Genomic DNA, 24648 nt, shown 5'->3' on the forward strand with positions numbered 1-24648 from the left:
CTTTAATACAAATCATTCTGGCTTTGGGTTCATTAACATTTGACCTATAGCTATATAATATGTTTCTTTTCCGATTCTGCGTTTTCAATGTTAGTATATCTAAATGAACCTGTAGCCCTTTAAGCTGTTGAAATTATCTTGCTGATCATTTGAAATGCTGCAGTGATAGGCCTTATATTTTTAAAGCCAAGTATGTACTAAAATTAAAATTTTACCTCAAACTACAGTACATTGCTAACTATAATCATTATTTCAGAGAGACAGGGTAAAGAGCAATAGAAGGAAATGGGGGGAGCAACATGTATAGTAGACTGACTTTTATAGACTGACACCAGGGAGGGGGATATATATCCTGAGACACAGGATCTATATGTTTTTGTACTTAAGCACACACAGCTGAGAAACAGTTATAGTTTTACAAATGTTAGATTTTGTCCTTTTTTAAAAGATACAGGAAACTAAAGATGATAAAATCAATTTTATTCTTCAGGTTAAGAAGTGATCATTAAAATCCATTATTTCTTAAACACCCACCATATAGGATGGTGTAACTTATTAAGTGAAGTTTTACTTGGGAATACTTTGTTTCCAAGACCACAGGAAGAAGTGATTTGAATCACTGCTTGGCAATAATAGCTTAGTGAAATGCGTCTTTCTGTGTTTTGTTTATAGCACATCTTCATTACCTCCACTAGACTGGCCTTTACCTACTCATTTTGGACAATGTGAACTGAAAATAGAAGTGCAACCTAAAACTCATCATCGAGCCCATTATGAAACTGAAGGTAGCCGAGGAGCAGTAAAAGCATCTACATGTGGACACCCTGTTGTGAAGGTATGCACATACCATACATCTGTTAATGATGGAGTCTATTCAGTTAGGTACTACTGAGCCTGGAGAGAGAAAATTCAAAACTAGAAAGCCTCTGTTGAGGTTTTATGTCCTTGTTGATATGGCAGCACTTCCACATTGAGGGTTTTTTTTGTGTGTGTTTTATTTTTGCTAGGCTTAAAAATATTCCTCCTGATTTGACTCTGCACTGGGGTAATTCTAGAGAAAAATCATTTTTAAAGAAATATTAGTTATTACAACAATTTAGAAAATCAAATGAGAAAAAAAATCACCAGAGTCTACTACTAGTTATTTTTGTATATTTCCCCATTCCTCTTCCATATCTATTTATGTAGTTTCATTAACTATTTTTACTTATTTATCTTTGTTGTTGAGGGTATTACAGATGTCCCCTATTTTCCCCCTTTACCTTCCTCCACCTAGTTCTATCCCACCCCAGGCCGTCACTGCACTATTGTCTGTGTCCGTGAGTTATGCAAGTGATGATATTTTATATGATATTGTTATGTGTGCACTTTCACTTTGAAGCAGTTTATAGTATGGAAATTTAATTTTGTATTTTTAGTATCCCTACAATGTGCTGTCATATTCCAATATATTGGAATCCCTTTCCCCTAAGTAATTCAGTAGAACTGATAATAGAACTACTCTTATTGAAGCTGCTCTAGTCTGTCCTATAGTGTCCTTCGGGCTTTAACCCTCCAGCTTTAGTTAAATTAAGCAGGCACAGACCTTTGCTATAGAAACGATACAGAAACATAACAAACAACTTGGCTTACTTTCTTTTATGAAGCAGAGGGTGGCCTGAAGAAAAGTATAGTGATACTAGAAGAATGTTTTCAGAGAGTAGTGTTAATATTAACAAGAATTTGTTTACTGCCTGTAACATAATGCTCCTCTGAAAATGGGATGGAATGATAGTTTAACTTATTTTATGTTCTTTTAAAATCCCCAAGATGCAAAGGAGAAGCCCTATTTTTCTTATGCATTAATATGTATACTTGGAGCAGATGTTGGCCAAAATATATGTTATGAAATGTATTTCCTTTGAAATTTTATATGCATAATTACCTTCCCTTATTACTGGTTCATTTTTACTATCCAAGTATAAATGACAGTGGCTTATATCTTTACCAAGCAGGCATTAATGTGAGTCATCTAATATGACTAGGATACTTTGGTATATAGTACTTACTGGTACGTTATGTGATATCTGGGTAACTTAATAGATAGCAATAAAATTTTTTATTTGTGTTCTTTATTTTAGATGTAATTACTTCATTTTGAACACCTACTTTAGTGGCTATAATTCCTATTTAAATAGTTCTATTGCCTCATGACTTACTTTGTTCCAACTAGTTGTACTTCTATTCCAAAATTCGTTCATTCAACAATGATTGAATGCTTGTAATGTGGTAGGTACTACCTAGTAGGCTCTTGAGGTGACAGGATGGATACTGTCCCCTTCACAGTACTTAGGGGCCAATGGTAAAATTATTGCTATTTCTTTTTCTACTAGATAAACAGTTGGTTCCATAGAATAATTTGTCCAATTTAGGATTAAATAAGAAAGAGTAAGAAAAAGCAGATAGGGCAGAAAGGAGTGGATAATCACGTATTAGCCATCAGTTTGGGGTAGTTTCCTGATTTTTCTTTTCTTTTTAAAATTTTATATATATATAAAAGAAAGAGAGAGGGATATATATATATATATATATATATATATATCCCTCTCTCTTTCTCTCTGAAATAATATATATTATTTCAGAGAGAAAGAGAGAGGGAGAGATAGAAACATCATTGATGAGAGAGAATCATTGATCGACTGCCTCTTGCATGCCCTACACTGGGGATCAAGCCCACAACCCAGGCATGTGACTCTAACCCAGGACCTTTCAGTCCGCAGGCTGATGTTCTATTCACTGAGCCAAACCAGCTAGGGCTCCCTGATCTTTCTTAACTTTAGATACTTCATCTATAAACTGGAAAAAATGACATAAATTCCACAGCAGTTTTAGGGTTAAATGAATAATTTAGTTAAAACAGTATATCACTCTTTTCTACCTTCACCTTTTCACCTCTTTAGAATTGTGGATAAATCTCATTCTGCTTTGTCTCTTATACATCTGTCTCCATACAAACCAAAAGAGAAAAATGGCTGAAGTTACCTTGTGTGTATATGCACACATATTTCCACACTCTTGCCATTTCTTTTTTATTGATTGATTTATACTTTATTTTGTATTGTTTCTTTATGGAATACTAGAGGCCCAGTGCATGCAAATTCATACACTGGCAAGGGGGGTCCCTCAGCTTGGCCTGCCCCCTCTCACGGAGTGGGAAGCGATCTGGCGACCAGGGGAAGGCAATGCCCCATCACACCTGCTGCTGCCACTGCTGGTAGTGCAAGCCTCGGCTGGCCCTGGTTACCCGAGCCTCTGGTGGCCCTGAGCGGCTGGGCAGCTGCCATCTGAGGCTTGCCTGTGCCTTGGGACAGCCCTGGGGGACTGAGGGTTGAGGGGACTGGGGGACTCTGGAGGCCTTGCCGCGTGCCTGGCGGGGCTGAGGGGGCTGGAAGCCACCATCTTGTGGCTGTGGGCACTGCCATTTTGAGGGCATGGCAGTCGATTAGCATATTCCCTCCTTTATTGGCTGTGGGGGCCACCATCTTTGTAACAGCATGAGGATCAATTAGCATGTTCCCTCTTTATTAGGTAGGACTTTTCATTGAATTAAAACTTTAATATTTATTAACTTATACCAAACTATATATAAATTACAACAGAAGATATTTATAGATTTTTTGACCATATTAACATTTATAGAAAACTGTAACTTCCAATTAAATATAGTAGGTTGAACACATGTTTATCTTTATTAGATACTAGAGGCCTGGTGCATGAGTATGGTCCCTAGGCCTGGCTGGTGATCAGGGCCAATTGGGGCCATCCAGCTACCAGCTGGGGCCTTCCTTCATTCTGCGCTGCCCCCTGGTGGTGAGTGCATGTCATAGTGAGCGATTGAACTCTTGTTTTCTGGTGGAAATCCTGTGGGGCACTTTGCATATTAGCCTTTTATATAGATAGGTAGATAGATAGATAGATAGATAGATTATATAACTGCATTTAAAAAAATATATATTGTTATTGATTTCAGAGAGGAAGGGAGAGGGAGAGATAGAAACGTCAAGAATGAGAGAGAATCATTGATCGCTGCCTCCTATGTGCCTCCTACTGGGGATCGAGTCCAAAACCCCTGATATGTCCCCTGACATGGAATTTAACTGGTGACCTCTTGGTATATGGGTCAGTGCTCAAACACTGAGCAATATCAGCTGGGCTCAATAAATTGTTCTTAAAACAAAAAGTCTGCCTTTCAGGCTCTTCGCTAACTTTTTTTGTTGTTGTTAATCCTCACCAAGGGTATTTTTTCCATTGATTGTTAGGAGGGGGGGGGACATCAATGTTAGAGAGAGACACAGTGATTGGTTGCCTCCCACATGCAACCCAGGTATGTGACCTTGACTGGAATGGAACCCTTGTCACAGGTGCGAGGGCCCATGCTCTAACCTTTGAACTACACCAGCCACGGTTCACTAACTTCTTAAAGATTAATACATGCTATTTTGTTCTTTATTGAGCATCACCTATATAATACTAGCTAAAGCAATAACATTCACTGTGGATATTTCCATAATTGATCCTCAGTAAAAAGAGGGAAGGAGTAGAGTGGTGACCAAGAAAAGTTTCTGCCTTTTTGGAACTTAAATGCTACAGAGGAAGACAGATAATAAGCAAATGTATAATATACTTTTTAAGTGATCAATTACTATAGAAAATAGTAAACAGGATAAGGAGATAGAGATGTGGTATTTTAGACTGGGTGGTTTTCTCTGAGGAGCTGACCTTTGAGTATAGAGCTGAAGGAGTAAGGTAATGTGAAGATGAGAGGGAAGAATATTTCAGAGGAATAAAATATTAAGGGTGAAGGCCCTGAGGTTAGGAATGAGCCTGAGGAGTTCATGTAGTCAGACACAATGGCCAGAGCAGAGTGTAGAAGCAATATAATACCGTGTTTCCCCGAAAATAAGACATCCTCCGAAAATAAGACCTAGTGCATAAAAAGATAAGACATACCCTGAAAATAAGACCTAGCGCAACTTTGGGAGAAAAAATTAATATAAGACACTGTCTTATTTTCGGGGAAACAGGTTAATAGAAGGTAAGGCAACAAGTTAGCCAGGGCCTAAATCACTTAGACTTTGTAAATCATCATAGGGCATTTGAATTTAGTTCTCTGTGGAAAGAAGCCACCTGATAGTTCTGATCAGGGGGTTGAAATTTTTCTGTTAATAGAAGTTTGTTCTGGCCCCTGGACAGAGAATAGGCTGTAGGGGAGCAAAAGTAAAAGCAGGGAGAGCACTTATAAGGCTATTGCAATGGTCTAGGCTTTAATTGCTTCTCTATAAATGTTACAGGACTGAAAACCATCCTGGGTAAATTGTATTATCTGATAATAGGCAAAAGTCTTCATGTCCTTTCCTGAGTAGCAGAGGATGCATCAATAAATTATGATGTTGCTCAGTTACAAACTCCTCCACTCTACAGCCAGGGATGGGCCAGCAGTGAAGGAGTAAATCATTCATCTGAAGGACCACATAATAGAAAAAAACACCTTATTATTCACACTTGAAACTCTGATTGATTCCATTCTTAGAATCATGAATGCAGATCAAGAGCTAATTGTTTATCACTAACTACATGCCAGACACTGTACTAGACACTCTAATTTTTCTCACATATTGAGATATTTTCTAAACCATAATACAAAAAACAGAAGATACTTTTCTTTTTCTTTGGAGAAGAGAATTTTTTTAAAGGTTATTAGGGAGCTCATAAAATCTCAGGCTTGGAAGCTGGAACACTGTCCACCCACCTACGCAGTATTGCTATAATGAAAACATCACTGACACTGTGATTTGACCACAACTTGTACTGACAGTGCTTGGAGCTGGGCACCAGATACTCCACCTAAGTATTGCCTTGAAAAGCTGGATACCATTTCCACTAGGTTTACTGAAAACTACATTTTATGCAAGCCATATTTTATGTTGTTCCCTTCTGGTTTAATGGATTAAACAGCTACCGAGAAAAATCTTTCTCCTAGAAGCATTTGGGGCCAAAAATAGGAGTGGGGAGAGATCTCTCTGAAGCTTCTAAGACCTTGACCAAATGGAAGTAAGCTGCCATCTCAAAGCAGAGGAATCAGACTAAAGCTACAATAAAGCCCAGCAAAAGCTTAAAACGGTGATCTGACAAAATAAGTAGCATGCTCTCCTGTCCGGTGGGCTTAGTGGTTAGAGCATTGCCCCATGCACTGAAGGTCACTGGTTCAATTCCTGGTCAAAGGCATGCACCTGGGTTGCAGGTTCGATTCTGGCCCAGGTCAGGACACATACAGGAGGCAGCCTATTGCTGTGTGTCTCCCACTGATGTTTCTCCTCTCTCCCTCCCTTCTACTCTGAAAATCAATGGAAAAAATATCCTCAGGTGAGGATTAACAACAACAAAAATTTGAAAATGGAACTGCTTTATGATCCATCAATTCCACTTCTGGGAATATATCCAAAGTCCATAAATCTAATTTGTAAGAATATGCACCCCTATGTTCATTGCAGAGTTATTTACAAGTTGGAGCCTAGTGCATAAATTTGTGCACCAAGGAACTGTGGGCCATGAGGGTCATCCTCTGTACCCCCACCAAGCCCCTCCTGCTGCAGCCCCTTCCTCCCACACGCTGATGGCGCTGGCCTCACTCACACCTGCTGACAGCGTGGAGCAATTAGGGCCAGCGCCAGCAGCAGGTGCGAGTGGGACTGGCGCTAGCAGTGGGTGCGAGTGGCAGTTGCCAGCCCCGATCACCCCTCAGGGCTTCTCCACCTCCCCCTGCTCCTGAGGGGCAATCGGCTGGCAGCCACTGCTCGAACCCACTGATGGCACCGAGTGATTGGGGCTGGCACCAGGCACTGGCAGCATGGTCAAGCAGCAGCTCTGGCGCCAGCAGCAAGTGTGAGCAGGGCCAGCGCCAGCAGCAGGTGCAAGTGACGGGCGGGACTGATTAGCTGTGGCCTGCAGGAGCAAAGAATTTTCAGTAACCATCTGAGGCTTGCCCCGATGACAATGACTGGTGCCCTGCCTTGGTCTTGTGCCTCCGTTCACCTCTCGATTATCCCACCTTGGCCAATCCCCACCATGTTTCGTGCACGTGCCCCCTAGTGGTCAGCACACATCATAGCGACTGGTTGGTTGGTTGTTCTGCCATTCAGTCTATTTGTATATTAGAGTTTTATATATATAGACTAGAGGCCTGATGCATGAAATTTGTGCACTCAGGTGGGGGGCGATCCTTCAGCCCAGTCTGTGCCCTCTCATAGTCCAGGAGCCCTTAGGGGATGTCCAACTGATGGCTTAGGCCCGCTCCCGGTCAGTCGAACATCCTGAGTGCTGCCACAGAAGCAGGAGAGACTTCTGCCGTGGCAGCAGCACTTGCCAGCCATGAGCCTGGCTTCTGGCTGTGCAGCACTACCCCTGTGGGAGCACACTGACCACCAGAGGGCAGCTTCTAGATTGAGCATCTGCCCCCTGGTGGCCAGTGCACATCATAGCAACCAGTCATTCTGCCTTTTGGTCAATTTGCATATTAGCCTTTTATTATATAGGAAGATAGCCAAGATATGAAAGTAGCCCAATTGTCCATTAGCAGATGAGTAGATAAAAAAGCTGTGTGGTACATTTACATAATGGAATACTACTTGGCTATAAACAAAGAAAGAAATCTTAAGCTTTTGCCACAGCATGGATGGACCTGGAGAGTATTATGCTAAGTGAAATAAGCCATCAGAGAAAGACAAACACCATATGATTTTACTCATCCAAGGAATCTAATGGAAAAAATTACAAACAAAATTTTAAAAAACATACCATGATCCCTTTTAATATATTCCAGAATTTTATAATTCTTTTTTTAAAAAATATATTTTTATTGATTTTTCACAGAGAGGAAGGAAGAGGAATAGAGAGCTAGAAAAGTCCATGAGAGAGAAACATTGACCAGCTGCCTCTTGCACACCCCCCACCAGGGATGTGCCCACAACCAATGTACATGCCCTTGATCGGAATCGAACCTGGGACCTTTCAGTCCGCAGACCGACGCTCTATCCACTGAGCCAAACCTGTTTCAGCAGAATTTTATAATTCTTAAACTACTTCCAAAATTTTGAAGGTTGTTCACTTACTACTTTTTTATTTAATTTATTTTTTATTTTGAGAAGTGCATTTATTAAAGCTGGGGACAGTGAAACAAGGGCTTATGTTAGAAGAAGCAACAGGAGAGAGCCTAGGTGGGGCTGCTTTGGCTCAATACAGATATTATAGGAAATAAATGAGCTAGGTGGAAATACTTTGGCTCACTGGAAAGTCAAAAAAAAGAGGGTCTTAGAGGCAGGTTTAGGGGGTCAGCCTGGGACTTCCTCATTGCTCCCCTGGTTGCAAGTCTCAGGGGGACCCTTAGAGTTTTAGAGAGGCTGGCCTGAGAGAAGAAAGGTGTGTGCCTGCTCCTGGGAAGGAGACTGCACCCACTTACTACTTTTTAAAAAAATACTTAATATATCAATAATATATGATACCAAAATTATAAGCATGTATATGATATAGATAGATTTACTGGTGTAAGCTTATTGAAAAATGCATGGATAATACAATAATTGTGTGTTTTTTCCTGTTTTTTCTTCCTGATTAGCTGCTGGGCTATAGTGAAAAGCCAATAAATCTACAGATGTTTATTGGAACAGCAGATGATCGATATTTACGCCCTCATGCATTTTACCAGGTGCATCGAATCACTGGGAAGACAGTTGCTACTGCAAGCCAAGAGATAATAATTTCCAGCACAAAGGTTCTGGAAATTCCACTTCTTCCTGAAAACAATATGTCAGCCAGGTATTTTGAAACACCCCCAAATAAATAGCTTTTTTTCTCCTTTAGACAACTTTTGAAAAAAAACAACATAGTACAAAAATGAAATATTTGTTCTAAATTAACTGAATAACATTATATAAATAATCATAGTACATTTGGTAAGGTTAGTAGCATATTTCCAGAAAGAAACTTCAATTCAGCAGAAATTTATGAACCCATGGTAATATCTGCCAAGCAGTATGCTAGGTGATAGAAATAAAAATATTTTGACTTTTTTCAAGTAAGTCATAGACTCATTATGAACATTATGTTTCTTTTAAGAAAAATTTTGACTACCTTTAGGTGGTCAGCTTCCGAATGAGTATACAATGGAGTTTTGTTTAAGTATATTAATTAGGATTATATATAGCTGCCTGTTATAAAAACCTGAAATAAAGTGGCTAAAACAGAGGCTTAATTTTGTTTCCCCTAATAGAAATATACACATAGGCATTTTAGGGCTAGCACAGTGGCTTCATAAATCATTGGGTTCTCAAGTTCCTGTTTTTTTCCCCCCTGTATTTTTAGTATGTGGTTTTTTTCTTTTTAAATACGTTTTTATTGATTTTAGAGAGAGAGGAAAGGAGATGGTGAGAGAGATAGAAACATCAGTGAAAAGAGAATCATTGATTGGCTGCCTCCTGCACACCCCCTACTGGGGATTGAGCCATCAACGCAGGCATGTGCCCTAACCAGGATTCCAACAGTGACCCCCTGGTTCAGATTGACGGTAAACCACTGAGCAACATTGGCCTGGCTGCTTCTTTTCTTTTTCTTTTTTAAAAAAATATATATATTTTATTGATTTTACACAGAGAGGAATTGAGAGGGATAGAGAGTTAGAAACGTCGATGAGAGAGAAACATTGACCAGCCACCTCCCGCACACCCCCCGCTGGGGATGTGCCCGCAACCAAGGTACGTGCCCCTGACCGGAATCGAACCTGGGACCTTTCAGTCCGCAGGTTGACGCTCTATCCATTGAGCCAAACCGGTTTCGGCTGTTTCTTTTCTGTTTTATCTTACATGTATTTATGTTGTAAAATGCCGTATCCTTTCTAAAAAATAGAGTGTATGTAAATAAATATATTAAAGAAAATGCAAATTTTCACAAAATTTGGAAAGCCTCACACAACTAATAGTGTGTGTGGGGAAAATCAGAAAAGTAGGGTCTGCCTCTTCCTCTTTCTATCTACTAGCACATGTAACAGAGCTGGTAGTCATGATTTCATGTCCCTTTTCCAACAGACCTGGCATATACTGCCTGCCTGGATCACACCATAAAGGACAAAGTTGCAAAAATACAATTTTTAATAGAAACAAGCAACTAGCCCCCTCACCCTATTTTGCCAGAGGCATACCTGAAACTTCTCTGGCCGTTTTATCCACTTTGGACTGTTAAGTTGGGAATCAAGAATTCTATGGAAACCAAGGCTTCTATCAACTTTGTATATATCCACGGAAGGGTTGAGTAAAGAGCGTCAAGGAAGTTACCAAACCTAAGAAACCTTTCCCATGTACTTAGATAACAAGGTAGCTAATGCTAAATGAACTTGTTTTACCCAAGAACTAATTACTATGTTAAGCTTTAATAATTGAATGTAATATAGTTTCACATAGTGGGGAGGTAAAATTTCGTGAGTAATAGATAAGACCATTCATTATTCAAAATAATTTATGCATAAGTGAGTTACAAATATATATTAAATGTCCCTACTGTTCTCTAAAGCAATAAGTGGGAACAGATTTGTAGATATTCCCCTTGTTTTGCCTACTATCCCTCAGGCTTTGTCATTTCAATCCTAATCTCTCTTGGACGTATAAGACCCTTTATTTAAAACCAGTTCATTAACTGATAAATCATAGAGCCACCACCCTGTAAGATACTTTAAATATAGCATGTCAGTACTCATTGCTTTACCTTACTCATAACTCCTCCTCTTTTTAAAATTAGATGAATATGGATGTGGCAGAGTTACATTCTGATCTAAAATATAGTTTTGGTTGGAAACAGACTTTAATAGTTATAATTATTTTCATTCTGATGTATGTAGTATTTTTTTTAAAATATATTTTATTGATTTTACTCAGAGAGGAATTGAGAGGGACAGAGAGTTAGAAACGTCGATGAGAGAGAAATATCGACCAGCTGCCTCCTGCACACCTCCAACTGGGGATGTGCCCGCAACCAAGGTACATGCCCTTGACCGGAATCGAACCCGGGACCCTTCAGTCCCCAGGCCGACGCTCTATCCACTGAGCCAAACCGGTCCCGGCTGTAGTATTTTTTTGGTTGTTTTTTTCCCTCTTGTCTGGCATTTCTTGGCCAGAGTTTTAAGATTGTCTTTTCTGATTCTCTTACTCTACATTTTCTATTAGAAGCTTAGTTTTCTACTAAAATACCTCCCTTCAAAACTTAATAAAATGTATATTCTCTGTTGTTTCCCCCTAAACTCATTTTGACATGTTAACATTAATAATAACTACTCAATACAATTTGTTTCATACTGCTTTGAACTAAAGTGCAGTTGTCTGATTTTTTTTTTTTTTGAGTTTTTAAAAAATATATTTTTTATTGATTTCAGAGAGGAAGGGAGAGAGAAGAGAGATAGAAACAATTTCCTGGCGGGGAAATTGAGTCCGCAACCCGGGCATGTGCCCTTGGCCAGAGTTAAACCTGGGACCCTTTAGTCCACAGGCCGACACTCTATCCACTGAGCCAAACCGGCTAGGGTTGATATTAATTAAATATTTGTTTTCAAAAGTATTTTCTTTTTTAGAAATTTTTCTTTCTTTCTGAAGATGAAAATTTCAACCTTTTTGGGATTATTTCTTGTGTTTTACTGATTCTTATCTTGATAACCTAGTTCTGTAATATAAATTGTCCTTCAAAGCAACCTCTGTGGCCTTTTGGCAGTGTGCATTAGAATTGAACTTTTGGTAGATACAGTAAGAGTATTAATAACAATAAATGCCATAAGAGAGTAAACTTGAACTAGAATGTTGACCATTAGTTATTCATTTGCTAAATTCTTCCAGTATATAACAAGATATGTTGTAGGTACTGTTCGTTTCCTACCATAATTATGTGTTAAACACATCATAACTTAGTAATAAATTTTGAAAGTAATGAATGTTAAATCTTAAATGCCAAAACTAATTTTGTGTGTGCATTCTTTAGAAATACACTGAGTGGCCAGATTATTATGATCTCTGGATGCATAATAATCTGGCCATTCAGTGTGTGTGTGTGTGTGTGTGTGTGTGTGTGTGTGTGTGTGTATATATATATATATATATATATATATATATATATATATATTAGAGGCCTGGTGCGTGAATTCGTGCATGGGTGGGATCTGGCCAGCGGGAGGGGACATGGGCAGTTGGCCAGCCTGCCTGCTGGTTGAACTTCTGGTCCAGGGGACAATTTGCATATTAGCCTTTTATTATATAGGATATACACTGAGTGGCCAGGTTATTATGCATTCAGAGATCATAATAATCTGGCCACTCAGTGTATGTAGTATAGTTAGAAATTTAAGAATCTTAGCCTAATGGATTGTTTTATTAATAAACATCTATATATATAAAAGTCTAATATGCTAAGTGTCTGACCACCCGACCGATTGCTGTGATGCGCACTGACCACCAGGGACAAGTGCTGGACGCAGAAGCTGCTGTGACACACACTGGCCATTTACAGAGAAAGGGCACCATGGATATAGTGCCCACAAACAACACTCGGCTTTCCCAAAGTGGGACACAGGCCCTGCCACCACCCCGAGTGACAGCCCACCAATCGCAGCCGACACTGCCCAGACCCCATGGCACAAAGTGCAGTCCATAGCCCAGTCCAGCCCAGAAATGGTTGCTGTGGGCGTCGGGTAATGACGTCATGTAGCAACACCCGGCTTCCTCTCCCTAGCTGGAAAATGGAGATTTAGAAAGCTTAGAAACCTGACCCACTGAAAAGAAGTAAGAAATAGTGGACCTTGAAAATGACTTTAGGTTTTCTCACTGTGCAGAATATAGTCAAACACTGCTGCAGTTAAATATTTTACCCTTTGTTCTCCCTGTGTGATCTACAATAATAATCTGCTTTATGTTGATATTTACTGCTGTGTTGCTGTCAATTACCTGAAAGAGGAGTTGGGATGCTTCACTGTGCTGGAAGAAGTTTAGCTACATCAGAAAGCAGGTCTAATTAAGCAAGTTTATTCTCTGTCTATAAAAGGCTAAGTTGACTTGCACATTTGTGACACATATAAAGCCCTTGCTGGCACCAATTGCAAGCGAGTGTTTCTATCTGTCATTGTCGATTGTGAATTCGGTTGACATTTCTATTATAGGGAAAGGGTGAATAGAGATATTAAAATGTTTCTTCTAATTAATTTCCTTTCAATGTGCATCAATCCATGCAACAGGCCTCTAGTATCACAGTAAAAATCTATGCTTTTAATGAGATTTTTTATTTATTTATTTTTTATTTTTATTTTAAAATATGTATTTTATTGTTTTTTTTACAGAGAGGAAGAGAGAGGGATAGAGAGCTAGAAACGTCGATGAGAGATAATCATTGATCAGCTGCCTCTGGCACACCCCCTACTGGGGATGTGCCCGCAACCAAGGTACATGCCCTTGACCTGGGACCTTTCAGTCCACAGGCTGACGCTCTATCCACTGAGCCAAACCCGTTTTGGCTGTTAATGAGATTTGTTGTCCAATAAGTGATTCTTTTCTGGTCTAATTACATATATAGAATTAAAAATTCTTTTTACTTAATGTTTCACTTACCTAGTTCTGTAAAACAAACCAACCCCCAAATTTAATGGCTTTAAGTAGTAACTTTATTTATTTATTTATTTATTTATTTATTTATTTATTTTTATGATCTTCACATGAGGATATTTTTTCCATTGCTTTTCACAGAGAGCTGAAGCTGGTTGGGAGAGGGCAACATATCTACTGGTTGCCTTCTGTATGCGCCCTGACTAGGGGTGGGAATTGAACCTGCATAGGCCAACACTCTAACCACTGAGCAATACCAGCCAGGGCATAATAATTATTATTTTTTTTTTTATGATTCTTTGGATTGTCTACACTCAGCCAGTTCATTCATAGATTGTGGGCTAGGATCACTCATACACCTGAATCCAGCTGGTAACTCAGCTGGGTTTGGAACATCCAAGATGACTGGAGTAGTTAAAGATTATCTCGGCCATTCTGTCCTGCTATTTGAACTTCATCATGGTGGCTTAGGGCTCCAAGAGGAAGTTATGAGGCTTAAGTGCTAGGCTTATAACTTACATGGCATCACTTGGCCACATTCTATAAGGCCAGCTTTTAAGGACAGGAGACATAGGAACTCTAGGAGGAGGGCATGCAAGTACTGGAATGGGAAGGAATTATTGCAGACAGTCTATTACACTTACTGTTACATTTTGTCATATAAAAATATTTCTTTAAAATTTCCATTTATCTTTCCTTGATCCTCTTCTACCTCTTCTCGCCCACCTTTCCCTCTGGTAATCACCATACTATTGTCTGTGGCTATGAGGGATTTTTGTTTTGTTTTTTGCTTAATCCCTTTACCTTTTTTAGACATTTTTTATTTTAGGTAGTGATAGTTATTCCCTGCCAAATTAATAATGGCTATTTAGTTGAGTTATTTAGAACCACTAGTTAATAGTCAGCAAGTAAAATTTTTCTATTTTTTTCTCCCTAGTATTGACTGTGCAGGTATTTTGAAACTCCGCAATTCAGATATAGAACTTCGAAAAGGAGAAACTGATATTGGCAGAAAGAATACTAGAGTGCGTCTTGTGTTTCGTGTACACATCCCACAGCCGAATGGAAAAGTCCTTTCTCTGCAGACAGCTTCTATACCTGTTGAGTGCTGTAAGTGAGCTTTGTGATGCTGTTTTAAAATTTTGTTTACAATAGGTTATTTTCTGTTTTGCTTGTAATGTGATGTTTGGATCAAAAGTGTAAACTGAGGCACAGATTCTGAATAGCTGATGTGATCTTCTTATGAGAATAAGCTATATGGTTAGGGAAGGAGTAATGATCTTAAAGTTAGAAAATGATTTCTCATTGTAATTTGACCCTAGGTAGCTGTGTGACTATAAATAAATTCTCTTAACTATTATACAATTTCCTTTTTTTTTTTTTTTTTTTTTTTAATTGATTGGTTTTTAGAGAAAAAGGAAGGGGGTGGGAGAGAAAAAGAAAGGGGGTGGGAGAGAGATATCGATTTGTTGTTCTACTTATTTATGCACTCATTGGTTGATTCTTTTATATGCCCTGACTGGGGATAAAACCCACAACTTTGGAGTATCTGGACAACACTCTAATCACTGACCTACTCAGCCAGGGCTTGACCACAGTTTTCTTATCTGTAAATGAGGAAGTTGGGCTTGTTGACACCTGAGGACCAAATCATGAATCTATGATTCTGATACTAAGTATTACTTGGCCATCTTTGTTTAATTAAAATGTCAGCCTTTATGTTGGAAGATGCCTGTCTCTGTGAGCTGACACCTCAGCTAAATAAGAACTCACAGGATTTTGTTTCTTGTGGGCATTATGTTTTTACCATAAATTTAATTACAATATCAAATTGAGAAAGTTAATGTTTTCCCCCCACCTCCCCACCCCCCGATTTATAAAGACAAGAAATGAAAAAAGGCCTTAGAACATGATTTCTACTCAAGCCCCAAAGAACTGTGGGTTTAAGATATTTAACTCTCTGGCAGGTTAGCTAGTAGGACTGAAATATTGAGACTGCTGTTTAGATCTTTCAAGCATAGTCTTAGAAGTGTTTTAATTTCATGTCTTACTTTTGTGTAGGAGGAAACTCAAGTAGTCATCCAAGGTTATTTGTTTATAGGTGACAGAGCTGTGCCTAGAGCACAAGTTTTCTTAGTACTCTTTCAGTTATACCATTTTATTCTGTTAACCACATCTTAATTTGGGATTACATTTACTTAATTACAAAAAAAGGTAATTAATTTGCTGTTTGCTGAATTGGAGTAATACTTTATCATTTCCTTATTGACTGTAGGAATCACTGAATAAATCCATGGTAATAGAAATCACTGGAAAAGTAATTATTATATTAATTTTTAAAAGATAATACAAGTACATGGTATAACATTCAGAAAGAATAAAAGAGTATAGAGTGAAATGCAAATTTCTAAGTCAACTAGTTCTCCATAAAAGCAGCTATCATTGCCTTTGTTTTTATTATCTTGCCATAGTATTCTGTGCCCGTATAAGCACATATATTTAGTAAAACAATTTAAATAAGTTCATAGAGTAGTTTGAGTTTTTGAGATTGAAGTTCCTTTGAGATAATATCCTATTTTTTATTTTAGTTTATTAAATTAATATATGATTATTGTTGAGAATATAGAAAATGTAGAATAATACAAAGAGTAGTGTTAAAAATCTTTGGTAATATCACTTGCCCAAGATAGTCAATATTGACTATTTTTGGGGTTTTCATTTTTGTTTATACATTGTGTGTGTGTGTGTGTGTTTGTATACATACACACAATATTTTTATTTATTTAAATATATTTTAATTGATTTCAGAGAGGAAGGGAGAGGGAGAGAGTCAGAAATATCAATGATGAGAGAGAATCACTGATAGGCTACCTCCTGCACACCCCACACTGGGGATAGAGCCAGCAATCCAGGCATGTGTCCCTGACTAGAATCAAACCCAGGACTCTCATTCTGCAGACCAGGACTTTATACAATATTTTTAGTTGGGCTTACCTGAAAAAGTTTTATAGCTTGTTTTGATATTTTCACTTATAATGGGCATTTTCTCATATTGCTAAATGTTGTTCAAAAATACAATCTTTAACACGTGTAGAATTTTTTATTATGCCGATAAAAATTTGTTACTTTTGATACCATTGTAATTTAACCTAGGTATGAATAACTAGAAAGGAGCAAAAGGAAATTATGCAACGTAATTACACATCTTTGGATTTAATTTGTCATTTATAATTATATTAGATTTATCTATTTTAATAGTTATAGGGAAGAAATACATTAAAAACTTTAGCCCTGGCTATTTTGGCTTAGTGGATACAGCATCAGCCTGCAGACTAAAGGATCCCAGGTTCGATCCCAGTTGAGGGCTCATGCCTGGGTTGTGGGCTCGATCCCCAGTGGGAGGTGTGCAGGAGGCAGCCAATCCATCATTTTCTCTCATTACTGATGTTTCCCTCTTTTTCTCCCTCTCCCTTTCTCTCTCTGAAATCAATAAAAATATATTTTTTTTAAAAACAACTTAAGCTAAAAAGAGAAAAGTTGGATGAGATGAATGTATTGAAGTCATTTGAAGTTGCAGGCATTAATTTCTCTTTATGAGTTTTTTTTTGTAATTGTAGTTTTAGAAAATAATTTAGAAATCACATAAATCAATCTGTTTTGTTTTCTAAATAATGTAGGTTTTTGGGGGTTTTTTTTGTGGATATTGCTACAATTGTCTTGAATTATAAGAGCCCAGGGTTTGCTTCTCTTTATTTTCATTTTTACTTGAATTTGACATTTATATATGAAAAATTGTAAATTAATATTTTGCTTCTTCTCAACTCTTAAAACAGCCCAGCGGTCTGCTCAAGAACTTCCTCATATTGAGAAGTACAGTATCAACAGTTGTTCTGTAAATGGAGGTCATGAAATGATTGTGACAGGATCTAATTTTCTTCCAGAATCGAAAATTATTTTTCTTGAAAAAGGACAAGGTAAATAATAGAGGATTTGAGTTGATTGACCTCAGACTGAGAGGCAAAAGGGTGAAATGAATTATTCATATGTTTCACTGACATTAAACACAAAATAGTTTTTTTTAAAGCCACAGGTATCATTTTATGCAGATTTTATTATAAATCAAATGTTTATTAAATTTTTATATCAATGTTAAGTTTTTCATTAAGGATGTTTCAAAAGTACAAGAATGCCCCAGTAGTTTTACATATATATATATTTTCAAGAGAATTGAAAACATATGTCACACAGAAATTTGGACATAAATGCTTATAGCAGCATTATTCATAAAAGCCAAACAATGGAAACAACCCAAGTGTTCATCAACTGATAAATGAATAAAGGTGTGGTATATTCATACAATGATGGAATATTATTCAGCCATTAAAAAGAATAAAGTACTGATTCATGCTACATTATTGATGAACCTTGAAAATACTATGCTAAGTGAAAGAAGCCAGCACAGAATATCCAGAATAAGCAATTTATAGAGGCTGCAAAGTAGATTAGTGGTAGTAAGAGGTTGGAAGGAGGTGTCAGTGGGGAGTGACTACTAAATGGGCATGGGGTTTCTAAAATTAGAGGTGATGGTTGTAGAGCTTTGTGAATATAAAAACCTTTGGATTATATATTTTAAAAGGGTGGATTTATGTATACTTACATGATTATATCTTTATTTTTATTTATTTATTTTTAGAGAAAGAGAGAGAAAGAAACATTGATTTGTTGTTCCACTTATTTATGCATTTATTGGTTGTTTCTTGTATGTGTCCTGACTGAAAATCGAACCAGCAACCTTTCAGTGCACAGGATGATGCTCAACTAACTGAGTCACTCTGGCTGGGCAAGAACTTTTGATTTAAATTGAATTATGTTACATGGTAGCAGTTGTGAACATGTAGCTCCCACTCTGAAAGCACCTTATGTGATCTCTTCATTTTTTAGGCTCCTAATGTGGCATTCAGGCCACAATCTGTTGCCTATCTTTCTAGCTCCATTTCTTACTGCTCCTTGCCTCATACTTTATACTCTACCAACACAGCTGTTTATGATTCCCTATATCTTGTGGTTTCTTGTCACCTAGTTGTTGCTCAGGCTCTCTCTAGACTATTCTCCTCCCCTCCCTACTTCCCCCCCCCCCCCCCCCCACACACACACACCATCTGAATTCCACCTTATACTTAAGTCTTAATTCAAGAGCTCTTCAGGAAGTCTTGCTTGTCCCATATTTCCATCCCAAGTCTAGGATAAGGATCCTGACCTCGGTACTCTTGGTACTTCCAGAATGCATTTTTATTAGTGTAACCACCACGTTTTTCTCATAATGAACTGTTTGTACTTGTCTTTTATCCACAGACTGATTTGTTGTCTCCATTGTTTCAATAACACAAAGTACCTGGTACAGGGGACCCAGCAAATGATAGCTAACTGAGCTATAATTTTATGTAGGCATAGGATTTGTCTATAGTGTCTCTGGTGTACAAAGATTGCCATTACCTAGTTACTGGATTGGAAAAGGATAGTCACAATCTGGAAGGCATTTGATTAACTCTCTCCTAATACCTTCATAGACCAGATGGAGTTACGCTGTATATGAAGATATTTGTATAGGTTAGTCACTGAGTAAATGCCCGTAACATAAGAAGAATGCTTTAGAACAGCTGTTCATCAGATTGGAGTGGGAGCATTAGTAGTAAGTGGGGCTCTCCCTAGATCCTCACGAGCCACATGCAGCTCTTTGGCCCCTTGAGTGTGGTTCTTTCACAAAATACCACGGCCTGGACAAGTCTATTTTGAAGAAGTGGCATTAGAAGAAGTTTAAGTTTAAAAAATTTGGCTCTCAAAAGAAATTTCAGCTGAAACCGGTTTGGCTCAGTGGACAGAGCTTCTGCCTGCAGACTGAAAGGTCCCAGGTTCGATTCCGGTCAAGGGCATGTACATTGGTTGCGGGCACATCCCCGGTGGGGGGTGAGCAGGAGGCAGCTGGTCGATGATTCCCTCTCATCGATGTTTCTAACTCTCTGTCCCTCTCTGTAAAAATCAATAAAATATATATTTTAAAAAAAAATTTCAATCATTGTACTGTTGATATTTGGCTCTGTTGACTAATGAGTTTGCCGACCACTGGCCTAGATGAACAAGTCACTCCGGATGAAAAGATAGAAAATATGCTGGCCACATCTTCAGGTGATATAAATCTGGAAAGTACAGGAACCTATTTTAGAAGACCATCAGTACCTAAAAAGATCTCGACAGGCCAAGCGATCTAAGGAAATGAAGTCTGGTAGGGAGAAACTAATGTAACAAAGGTTGGGGAGGAACCCCAGATATGTCAGTGCAGTGTGGGAGCTTGAGCTTGGCAATAGGAAATGTGGCAGATTGAGGGACACTTGCTGACCACCCAGTAAGTACAAGGGAAAACATGGTGCGGCTGCCTCAGAAAATTATTAACAGAGACACAGCATCTCTACATAAAGTTGGCAAGAGCCTGGTTACTGTCTACAATGCTGGGTCATTTCTCCCTTGGGCTATTCAGTCCTGGGCCTGTGCATTTAGAGGGAGATGGTCACATTGGAGAAATGTTCAGTGAAGAGTGATTAGGAAGCTGAACTGTTGTATAAGGGATAGATGCAGAGTTAGGGATGCTAACCAGGAGAAGAAGAGACACAGGCAAACAGAGCTGCTTTTAAACATCTGAAATCTTGTCTCACGGAGAAGCACTCCAGAGTGGTTGGGTTGGGTTAGATATTGTAGAGATAGATTTAATTTATCACAAAGAACTTCCCAGCAGCAAAGATTTATTACCCAAAGATGAAATGGGTTATTGGTGAGAGTGAATTTTCCATTAGTTAAGGCATACATGCAGAATTGGCCACCTTTTGGTGAAGATTCTCTCACAGGATTTTCACATATCACTTAGTAGAATATACTCTTTGCAGCCTGCCAACTCAGGAAGCCCAAGATCTTTCTTCCCATAGGTACACATTTTATGTTCATAATGGAAGTTAGTGAGAAACAGGTTCCCTTTGCTAATAAATGTGTGATACTAAATACATTAGATTTTGTTTATATGCTTTGTGACTTGAATTACTTTTAACTGTAAATTGTTTCTTTCAACAGATGGACGGCCTCAATGGGAGGTAGAAGGGAAAATAATCAGGGAAAAATGTCAAGGGGTAAGAAATTCACCTTATTTTTTTAGAAATATTTTAGAAGCTTAATGAGAAAATTGGATATTGCTGCTTATGGTATAGATGAAAAGTCTTTTATCTACTGAGTAATAGAAAAGTAAATATTTAGCCGGGACCGGTTTGGCTCAATGGATAGAGCGTCAGCTTGGAGACTGAAGGGCCCCGGGTTCGATTCCGGTCAAGGGCATGTACCTTGGTTGCGGGCATATCCCCAGTAGGGGGTGTGCAAGAGGCAGCTGATCGGTGACTCTCTCTCATTGATGTTTCTAACTCTCTATCTCTCTCCCTTCCTCTCTGTATAAAAATCAATAAAATATATTTTTAAAAAAAAAGAAAAGTAAATATTTAGAAATTTGGATCTGAGCTAGATACTTTCTGATATTAAAGTTTAGGAAAGATAATTGGTATCTTCCCCTTTTTGGTGTATAGGAAAGGAGAAATTAGAAATGAAAAATTATTAGAAGCTTCTTAGTGAAGTTATATTGATTTATTTATCTGAATTCAGTATTAGTGAAGAAATAAAACAAATTCAGAAAAGATCATGTTATTGAGGGCGAAAAATAGGAGGAAGACAAGCCCTCAGGGGTTTCTGTATTTAGCTAGCACACTCTTCCAACTCCTCAGCATCAGGCCATTCAGGATTCAACCAGCTACGGCTGGTTCCTTCCTGGTCGGAGTAGAGACAGAATTTTCTCTGGGGTAGAGAATACCACTTTTCACAGTGCGCTCTCTCCAAAGACCTTCTAGAAATTAGGTTAAGGATAGGAGCCAAAGGTTTTCACTCTGCATGTGTAAAATTATTTTTATAGAGATGTAAGTTTTGTGTATTGACAATTTAAAATATTTGAATATAAAATTTAAGATAAGAAATTAAACTATAATGAGGGGGGAAAAGGAAATCTAAACTATAATATAACTTGGGAAATAATAAACTTGATTAAAAAACAGAATGGGCCTTGTCCAGTGTTGGTTAATGGTTAGAGTGTGGCCCGAACAATGAAGGGTCACAGGTTCGATTTCTGGTCAAGGGCATCTACCTAGGTTGCAGGTTCGATCTCTAGCCCCAATTGGGGCGCATACAGGAGACAACCATTTCATGATTTCTCTCACATTAGTGCATCTCTCTCATCATCGATGTTTCTCTTTCTCTTTCTCTCTCCCTATCCCTTCTCTCCCTCCCTCCTTCCTACCTTTTCTCTCTAAAAATCAATGGAAAAAAAATATCCTCAGGTGAAGGTTAACAAATAAACAAGAAAAAAATAGAATAGGTCTTGGTTGGGTGGCTCAGTTGATTGGAGCATCATCCTGTACACCAAGAGGCTGCAGGTTCAATTCCTGGTCAGAGCACGTCTCTAGGTTGCAAGTTCAATCCCCAGTTAGGGCACATACTAGTAGAGAGGCAACCGTTGATGTCTCTCTCACATCAAAGATTCTCTTACATCGATGTTTCTCTCTTCCTTCCTCTCTCTCTCAGAATCAGTGAAATATCTTCAGGTGAAGATTACAAAACAAAACAGAACAGGCTTCTAGTTAAGATGTATAGTAACATGTAATATTCAGTAGAACAAAGTATTTCACTGCTTTGTAAGTAAGACTTTTTATTTCTGCTACAACTAGAAACCAAATTGGGTCAGTGAAAAACAATTTTTCCTCTAATGGTTTACTTTAAAGAGCTTATCTCTTTAAAGTGAAGTATCCATAGAATAAATCTCCAGACATGATCAGTTGATGCAGAATGATCTGTGGTGGAAGGGCCTGGCTAGATAAGACTCATGAGTGGTACTGAGTTTAGCAGGTGCATTTCATTTTTAGTTCTGAACGTAACACAATCTTGCTCTCCATGCTCCTTAGGCTCACATTGTCCTTGAAGTTCCTCCATATCATAACCCAGCAGTTACAGCTGCAGTGCAGGTGCACTTTTATCTTTGCAATGGCAAGAGGAAAAAAAGCCAGTCTCAACGTTTTACTTACACACCAGGTAAGAGGAGTTGTGATGGATTGCCTCAGACCTTTCTTTCATAATGAAGAAAAAGTTATCCGTGAATTCTATAATAGGATGTTCAGGGAAAGATAGTTTATAATTTATAAAAATCCCAATATATGTCTAATCTCTAAAATTTGTGTTGACCTTAAATATTAGATGTAATATCAATTGCTATTTTGTAGTCATTTTTATAAGGAAATTAAAAGTTTGAATATAGATTTGAAGTCTGTTTTTCAAAAGCTACCAAAATCACCAGTACTACAGGAAGGGCAGGTGTTTGTGAGTATGTGTGAATTCCCTTAGTACTGCAAGACTTGAGTTTTAAGGGGGTGTGGTCACATGATCAAATTTGGGTTTCAAAAGTAATTTTTCGCTGAAACTGGTTTGGTTCAGTGGATAGAGTGTCAGCCTGTGGACTGAAGGGTCCCGGGTTTGATTCTGGTCAAGGGCATTTACCTTGGTTGCAGGCACATCCCCAGTAGGAGGTGTGCAAGAGGCACCTGATCAGTGACTCTCTCTCATCGATGTTTCTAACTATCTCTCTCCCTTCCTCTCTGTAAAAAAATCAATAAAATATATATTTTTAAAAAATTTTTTCTACAATTTATAAATGTATCAAGATAACATGTTGTATATCTTAAATTTACACAGTTAAATGTCATATATACTCAAATTAAAAAGTTCAAAATAAAATTATTTCCCCCATATTTCTTCTGTTTCTATAAGATGTTAGTAACCATTTTTTTTTTTTCAAATTACTACCTGTGGAGAGAGAGATTTATATGGGAGAGGCCCAATGTTAAAAAGGTGATTCAAATAAGTAGAATGTTTACTGTACAGAGAGAGTATTAATAATGATAAAAGAATATCAAGTTTCTGAGAAAGTTGGGAGGAGATAAGATTTAAAATACAGATGTTGGAATGGGCCTTAGATGAAAAGAATAGGAGGGAAGGTAAAGAAAATGAACACATTAGGAAGGTTTGTTGATACAATATGGAGAGTTTAGGGGGTTTCCATATGATTGCATCTAATTTTTTTCTTCTGTAAATGATGTGGAGTTTCCTGTTGTGAGAGTGTGGTGATTTGGCACATTGAAGAGTGCGGAGAAGTTTGATACAGTTGTTGTAAAGACAACAACTAAAGACATTCAGTTCAAGAGTAATCAATGCTGTTGAGATTGGGAATGTAAAGTCTAACTTGAACAAGAAGGGAGAGGGCTTTTGGGATTGGGGGAGGGGGAAGCAGTAGTGTTAGCAGATTAGAGGATTTAATTATTACCATCGTAGTGCTAGTAATTGAATGGTAAACAGAAAGGAGAGTATAATGCATTTACATTATTAGCTTGTGAACTAAGAGGACAATATAAAAGCAGTGTCCTAACTGGCATTCCATATGAGAATGGAAATCATTAGGGCTCTCAGAGTGTACAGAAAATATTGCATTGGGCTCCAGCTGTCATCACTGGCCTTATGGTTGACAGAATACAAATCAGGTAGCACGCTAACAAGGAAGAAAGGATACACAGGAGCGTTTGGACAGTCCTCATTCTGGTTAATCGCTGTTTTTTTCTCTCTGTAGCATTGATTTTTTTTTTTAAACAATGTTTTGAATAAAAATTAAAAAGAAAAACTAATACATTACTATGAATTTTTAAAAAAATACAAGTTGAAAAAATACTTTAAAACACCCAAATTCTCTTCCATCTGAAACTATCATTCTGTCCTTATAGATTCTTTTGATCCATATATAGACACCACTTTTTAAAAATAGAAATGGAACAATCCCATATATACTAATTTTGTAACATGAGCATTTTTA

General features: G+C 38.0%; 2 protein-coding genes across 2 annotated transcripts in view; one reads left to right on the forward strand and one right to left on the reverse strand.

Annotated features, from left to right (window-relative positions):
* Positions 1 to 24648, reverse strand: part of LOC311610140 (dipeptidase 2-like) — a 564319-nt gene that overhangs the window by 88091 nt on the left and 451580 nt on the right. The window lies entirely within an intron of this gene.
* Positions 1 to 24648, forward strand: part of NFATC3 (nuclear factor of activated T cells 3) — an 88732-nt gene that overhangs the window by 32622 nt on the left and 31462 nt on the right. Inside the window, 6 exon segments of the mRNA XM_084861015.1 lie at positions 673 to 835; positions 8651 to 8850; positions 14596 to 14768; positions 17492 to 17632; positions 20775 to 20830; positions 22697 to 22823. Coding sequence (XP_084717141.1) covers positions 673 to 835; positions 8651 to 8850; positions 14596 to 14768; positions 17492 to 17632; positions 20775 to 20830; positions 22697 to 22823 — 860 coding nt within the window.

The sequence above is a fragment of the Pipistrellus hanaki genome (assembly GCF_964339955.1).
Source record: "Pipistrellus hanaki genome assembly, chromosome: 15".
Taxonomy (NCBI): domain Eukaryota; kingdom Metazoa; phylum Chordata; class Mammalia; order Chiroptera; family Vespertilionidae; genus Pipistrellus; species Pipistrellus hanaki.